This window comes from Rhinichthys klamathensis, unplaced genomic scaffold, assembly GCF_029890125.1.
Source record: "Rhinichthys klamathensis goyatoka isolate OS25496 unplaced genomic scaffold, OSU_Roscu_1.1 h1tg000176l_1, whole genome shotgun sequence".
NCBI lineage: Eukaryota > Metazoa > Chordata > Actinopteri > Cypriniformes > Leuciscidae > Rhinichthys > Rhinichthys klamathensis.
The window spans coordinates 1,295,001-1,302,500 of NW_026606705.1; the positions used below are offsets into that span (position 1 = coordinate 1,295,001).

Genomic DNA, 7,500 nt, shown 5'->3' on the forward strand with positions numbered 1-7,500 from the left:
GACTGCATATGGGACCAGCTGATGGCGAGTCCACGAGAGCTGCGCATCGGAGACATCGACTTCACCGACCTCAGAGACGAGGACGATCAGGACGTCCTGGACTCGGGGAGTTTAATGAGCTCTGGAGATCTGCTGGCTCCGCCCCCTCCTCCGCCCTGCCCCTTTAACCTCCCGGCTCCGCCCCCAATGTTCGCCTGTCAGGCCCCGCCCCCTCCCATGTTTAGCCAGGCTCCGCCCCCTCCCATCTTTAGCATCCGCTTGCCGCCGCCCCCTCCCTGCTTCTCCGGCCAGGCCCCGCCCCCTCCTCAGCAGGAGGCGGAGCTAACGCCGCTCTTCCAGAAGAGGAAGAAGACCATCCGGTTGTTCTGGAGTGAAGTCCGGCCCGCCGACTGGATCTCCCGAAACCACAGGCGGAGCCAAGAGTCGCTCTGGTCCCGACTGGAACCGGTCAAAGTTGACACCGCTAAACTCGAGCTTCTGTTCGAGAGCAAATCCAAGGAGATGCCCGCGGCTAAGGTGAGCAGGGGAAATATAACTGTGTGTGTGTGTGTGAGAGTGAGAGTGACCCAATTAATATACTGTGAGAATTTAATTTTATAAATTTGTAAAATATTTAGTTTTCTACTCACTTTATTACTGTTAGATGTAAGTTAGGGGTATTTTAGTCTCTTTTTTTTTTAGCAAATAAATTGTTTTTATTTTAATCAATTTATTTATTTAGTTTAACCTCATATTTATTTATTTATTTTTTTACAATTTATATACTGATACTTTATTTCAATCAGTATTATTTATTTTAGTTTGATCAATTTATTCTATTTCAATAAAATGTTTGTATTAAGTTTATTTTTTCTTTAAAAAATATTTATTTATTTTAATAAATGTATTTTATTATAATTTGTTAATTTATTTCTTATTTATTTAAATACAATTTTATTTATTTATTTATTTTAAGCAAATGTTTGTATTACTTTTTTTTTTTTCAAAAATATATATTTTCTTTAAATCAGTGTATTTTAATCTAATTAATTAATTAATTTCTTATTTATTTAAATAAAATAGTATTTATGTAAATACATTTTTTATTGGAATCAAATTAATTTAGTTAGTTTAATCTTATCTTTATATACCCCCAGTTTGAAAGCCCTGAGACAGCTGTGATATCAGATTATACGTGTGTGTTGAACAGAAAACGGCAGCGGACGGGAAGCGGCAGGAGATTATCATTCTGGATTCCAAACGCAGCAACTCCATCAACATCGGCCTGACGGTTCTTCCTCCGCCGCGCACCATCAAAACCGCCATACTGAACTTCGACGAGTACGCGCTCAACAAAGAGGGCATCGAGGTGCAGGAACTCCTACTTTTGTTACATTGCATATCTTAGAATGTTAGATTGTAACATTTTGAGTGAAACACAATATTTACAGGGTTCCCGCGGATCCTTAAAAAGTCTTAAATTAGATTTTTAAAATTTAAGGCCATAAAAAGTCTTATAAAGTCTTATTTTTACTTATGAAAGGTCTTAAATTTTAGATGACACTTTGACTTAGACATATCTAAAAGCTTTCCAAATTAAAACCATCTAATTAGCGTATGTATTTTTATTTATTTATTATTCTATCTTTGTGGATTTGCTAGTTCACGTGACATTTCGCGTCACTCGCGAGTCGCGGCAGCATAACTGTCTCCTGCACGCGAGAGGAGAGAAGGAGAAGAAAGGTCGTAAATGTCAGTTCAGTTGTAAGTTCATTCTTTATGTGCGTATGGTGTGCGATGTGTATTATCTTTTATGATATTGTAATCATTGTTTTAACAATGTACGAGGCACTGCGAGCTGACATCGCATTTGTCTCTCGTGCTTTCACTGCGTGATGTGTGCAGTGTAACTGTTATGTCCCCAAGTTAGTTTTTGTCTTATATTTATATCATATTATGTTCTTATATTAGAATATCACATCAGAAAGAGTGCCGTTTTCCCGTGCACAATTCCAATTGTGATATTTATGTTATACAACAGTTAAATTAACAATAAGTTAACATTGAGTTACTTTTTAGACACAATATTGTCAATATTGTTTGTTTTCCCTTTATTTCGCCGACTATAATTTCAAAATGAAACCGTAGCAGAGTCTCAATGCAACCGACAGCGATTATTTCTTGACTGAAATCAGCCGTTTGAACGAATCGGTTGAATGAATGACTGTTACGGATAGTGAACAGAGGAGACAAGTGCAAGTAAAACTGGTCTTTATTGAACAATAAGATAAGCCAGCCTCAGAAACGTGAAGGAAGATAACCGGAACAAAGTCTCAGTCTGATGTAGTCGATCTCACGAACTCACAGAAACAATAGAAACAGTGCAGGAACAGAAGCGTTGGCAACGCAGGCTTGCGTGAGCAACTCAGAGGTGCACGGTCAGTGTGTAGCGAATCCTCCGTGAAGACGAGGCACGATGACGATGAAACGAGGCGAACATCCAACGAAGAAACAGACTGGGACCCAAGGAACTGGAACAGGCTAGACACATCCACAAACAACGATCTGACAAACACAAGACGCATGAGGTGAGTATAAATAGGCACTGGAAACGAGTATCACATGTCGCTGATTCTCCGGGAGGATAATCAGCGACCACGCCTACACACGTGCACATACACACACATAAAAACAGCGCAAGGAACAGTCAGTGAATTCATCAACCGTGACAGTACCCCTCCCCCTAGGAGCGCCTCCTGGAGCTCCCAGGAGAACCTACCTGTTGATTGTAATCATCAATAAGGGACTGATCCAGGATGTTCCTAGCAGGGACCCAACTTCTCTCCTCCGGACCGTAACCTTCCCAGTCCACCAGATACTGAAATCCGCGTCCCCTCCGCCTTGAGTCCAGAACACGATTTACCGAATAAGTAGGTTCCCCATCTACGAGTCGCGGCGGTGGAGGAACCGGGACCAGCGGATTAATGGGAGAATAAAATACGGGCTTTAATTTGGATACATGGAACACGGGATGAATTCTCCTGTACGCAGGATGCAGTTTGAGTCGGACTGTCACCGGACTAATGACTTTGGTGACAGGAAACGGGCCAATGAATTTAGGAGCTAATTTATTCGACACGGAACGGAGAGGAATATTCTTGGTAGAAAGCCACACTTTGGAACCGACGACGTAGACGGGAGGTCTTGACCGGTGGCGATCGGCCTTAACCTTGGTGCGTGCCCTTACCTGGAGCAGAGTCTCACGGGCTCTGGTCCATGTACGGTGACACCTCTGGACGAAGGCGTGAGCGGAGGGAACCGCGACCTCGGATTCCAGGCTGGGAAAAATAGGTGGCTGGTACCCTAAACTACACTCAAACGGTGATAGGCCCGTAGATGACACTGGCAACAAGTTGTGTGCGTACTCCACCATAGAAAGCTGTTGACCCCAGGAGGAAGGATTCTTGGATACCACACATCGCAACATTCTCTCCAAATCTTGGTTGGCTCTCTCGGTCTGACCATTGCTCTGGGGGTGGTAAGCCGAGGACAGACTGACCGTGGCCCCCAGTAATTTACAAAATTCCTGCCAGAATTTGGACACAAATTGGGGCCCCCTGTCAGAGACCACGTCCGTCGGGAGGCCATGTAGACGAAAGACGTGATCAATGACAGTCACCGCTGTCTCCTTGGCAGATGGTAATTTGGCCAAGGGAATGAAATGAGCCGCCTTCGAGAACCGGTCCACTACGGTCAAAACAACCGTCTTACCTTGAGAGGGCGGGAGGGCGGTGATAAAATCTAGCGAAATATCGGACCAAGGTCTCGAAGGGACAGACAGCGGTTGGAGTAACCCAGTGTTTCTCAACCTCTCCTGCAGGGACCCCCTGACAGGCCATGTTTTTGTTTTAACTCTGAAATGGCACACCTGATTCAAGTAATTAAAGGCTTAATGAGTAATTAGAGTAGGAATAGTTCAATTAATCAATTAGTCAACTACTCATTAAGCCTTTAATGACTTGAATCAGGTGTGCCATTTCAGGGTTAAAACAGAAACATGGCCTGTCAGGGGGTCCCTGCAGGAGAGGTTGAGAAACACTGGAGTAACCCATCTGGCACAGATACCAGTGGCACAGACCGAACAAGCCAAAACAAAATCTCGAATGTCGCGAGCCATCAACGGCCACCAGAATCGTTGCTTGACCAGAAAGTTGGTGCGGTTTACTCCTGGGTGACATGCTACGTTAGAACAATGACCCCACCGGATAACGTCGGACCGCAACCCCTCCGGCACAAATAATCGATTCGGTGGGCCTCCGGGCGGAGGCGTTACCCCTTCTAAGGCCGTCTTGACCTTCGATTCGACCTCCCATGTGAGTGTGGAGATGAATAGAGTCTCGGGTAAAATGCACTCGGGAGTAGACGGGCGTGCGGATGGATCAAAAATACGAGATAAAGAATCGGGTTTGATGTTTTTGAAACCCGGGCGGTACGAGTGAGTAAAATCAAAACGTCCGAAAAAAAGGGCCCACCGAGCCTGCCTGGAGTTGAGTCTTTTAGCGGATTGAATGTATTCCAGATTCTTGTGGTCAGTCCAGACTATGAAAGGTACCCCCGACCCCTCTAACCAATGTCGCCATTCCTCCAACGCAAGCTTGACCGCCAACAACTCCCTGTTACCAATGTCATAGTTACGTTCGGTAGGCGACAAGCGATGAGAAAAAAACGCGCAAGGGTGTACCTTGTCGTCTGAGGGAGAGCGTTGGGAGAGTACCGCACCTACCCCCACCTCTGACGCATCGACCTCCACCACGAACTGACGTGATGGATCAGGGGCTATCAAAATGGGAGCGGAAACAAAGCGGCTCTTTAGGTTAGCGAATGCAGCCTCGGCTGCATCGGACCACCTGAACGTCGTCCTGGGGGAGGTCAAGGCTGTCAGAGGCGCGGCTAGTTGGCCGAAATTACGAATGAAACGTCGGTAAAAAATTGGCAAACCCCAGAAACCTCAGTAGGGCCTTACGGGAATCTGGACTTGGCCAATCCACCACGGCCTTAATCTTGTCGGGGTCCATACGCATTCCCTCAGACGAGACGATGTGACCAAGGAAAGGAACAGACTGTGCATGAAAAGCGCATTTCTCCGCCTTGACAAAAAGCCCATTCTCTAACAACCTCTGAAGCACTCGTCTGACGTGCTGAACGTGTTCCTGGAGAGACGAAGAAAAAATCAATATGTCATCCAGGTAGACATATATGAACTGGTCTACCATGTCTCTCAGCACATCATTGACGAGTGCCTGAAAAACCGCTGGGGAGTTGGACAGCCCGAAGGGCATGACCAAATATTCAAAATGCCCCCTGGGGGTGTTAAAAGCGGTTTTCCATTCATCTCCCTTCCTGATGCGGACCAAATGATAAGCATTGCGTAGATCCAATTTAGTGAAGACCGAGGCTCCCTGCAACCGCTCGAAGGCTGAAGACATCAACGGCAAAGGATAGGTATTCTTTACCGTGATGTTGTTCAGCCCCCGGTAATCAAAACACGGTCGCAGGGAACCGTCCTTCTTCCCCACAAAAAAGAACCCCGCCCCCGCTGGAGAAGAGGAAGGTCGAATGAACTTGGATGTCAGAGAATCAGAAATGTATTTCTCCATGGCCTCCCTCTCGGGAATGGAAAGAGAGTATAACTTAACCTTAGGCGGAGACGTACCTGGCAGAAGATCTATAGCACAGTCATAGGGACGATGCGGAGGAAGAGAAGCAGCTCTGGACTTACTGAACACTTCCTTCAGGTTGAGGTACTCAGCGGGCACGTTTGACAAATTCACCGGCTCCTCCTGCAAGACAGAACTGGACAGAGACGAACCAGCAGACATTAAACAAGACGCATAACACTCAGTACTCCAGGCAGAAATGGAGTTATGTCCCCATATAACCCTGGGGTTATGCTGCACGAGCCAGGGATGACCGAGGACAATGGGGATGGTAGGGGAGTCAAGGAGCAAAAAAGACAATTCTTCGGAATGATTGCCGGAAGTGATGAGTGTTAATTGAACGGTGGAGTAAGATATTGTGGGTAATTCTTGTCCATTGAGTGCGTTGACAGAGATCTTGTTGGTGAGGGGTATGGTGGGTATCTGAAGTTTGTGTGCTAAGATGTAGTCCATAAAGTTACCTTCCGCTCCGGAGTCGATTAGGGCTTGGCAGTGATGAGTCTGAGTTGCCCACTGCAATCTCACCGGAAGGAGGGTGGAAGAGGGTTTCTGGATGGAGACCCCGCCCGACAGAATCCTCTTCTCTACTGCCGGGCTCGCTCTTTTACGGGGCAGTTATTGATGAAGTGCCCCGAACCTCCGCAATAGAGGCATAATCCCCGGGATCTCCTTCTCTCCCTCTCCTCCCGGGAGAGCCGGGCTCGACCCACCTGCATGGGCTCCGGATCGTTGACGGGGCTGACCGCATCACGACCACTTGTTTGGTGGAATCCATAATCTCTGGGAATCGGAATGGAACGGTTGCGCTGCTCCAGACGATGCAGGCGAGCGTCCACTTGCAGAGCCAGGTCAATCAATCCGTTGAGACTTGCGGGTAGATCCAGGGAGTAAATCTCGCGTTGGATGCGGTCAGCCAGCCCATGCAGGAAGACATCCCACTGCGCCTCCTCGTTCCAGCGACACTCTGCGGCAAGGGTACGAAATTCAATGGAATACTCAGCGACAGATCCTTCTCCCTGAGTGAGGTCCACGAGCCGACGAGACGCTTCTCTCCCTGCGACTGCTCGGTCGAATACCCTCCTCATCTCTTCCGAGAGTGCCGCGAACGAGGAACAGCATGTTCGTTGACTCTCCCACACCGCCGTCCCCCACAGAGCCGCACGCCCGGACAGCAGGGTAAGTACGAACGCCACCTTCGACTGTTCCGTACAAAATGTCTGGGGCTGTAGGGCAAAAAACATAGAGCATTTGATTAAAAAGGCTCTGCAGTAGTTAGGCTCACCCGAATAGTTCTCCGGCGTCGGTAAACGGGGCTCGTGTGGACGGTTAGGTGCGGGAGGAGCGGGGGGTGGGGGCGGCGGTGGGTTTGGCGCAGTGGGCATGGCTAGTTGTTGGATTTGCTGGGTGAGCCCAGACACCTGCGTTACCAACGCTTGAACTGCGCGACTTGTGGTGGTGAGATTCTCCTCCTGCTGATCCATCCGCGCCGAGTTGTGAGAGAGATAATCCGCGAGTTCGGATGTACTTGCTGCCTCCATGGCGGTCAGATCGTTCTGTTACGGATAGTGAACAGAGGAGACAAGTGCAAGTAAAACTGGTCTTTATTGAACAATAAGATAAGCCAGCCTCAGAAACGTGAAGGAAGATAACCGGAACAAAGTCTCAGTCTGATGTAGTCGATCTCACGAACTCACAGAAACAATAGAAACAGTGCAGGAACAGAAGCGTTAGCAACGCAGGCTTGCGTGAGCAACTCAGAGGTGCACGGTCAGTGTGTAGCGAATCCTCCGTGAAGACGAGGCAC

At 47.7% G+C, this 7,500-nt stretch overlaps 1 protein-coding gene across 1 annotated transcript in view; it reads left to right on the plus strand.

The window, feature by feature from the left end:
* fhod3a (formin homology 2 domain containing 3a) overlaps positions 1-7,500 on the plus strand; it is an 87,874-nt gene that overhangs the window by 50,887 nt on the left and 29,487 nt on the right. The window contains exons 20-21 of the mRNA XM_056260246.1: positions 1-516; positions 1,190-1,348. The exon at positions 1-516 is cut by the window's left edge and continues 353 nt beyond it. Coding sequence (XP_056116221.1) covers positions 1-516; positions 1,190-1,348 — 675 coding nt within the window. The remainder of the gene's footprint in view (positions 517-1,189; positions 1,349-7,500) is intronic.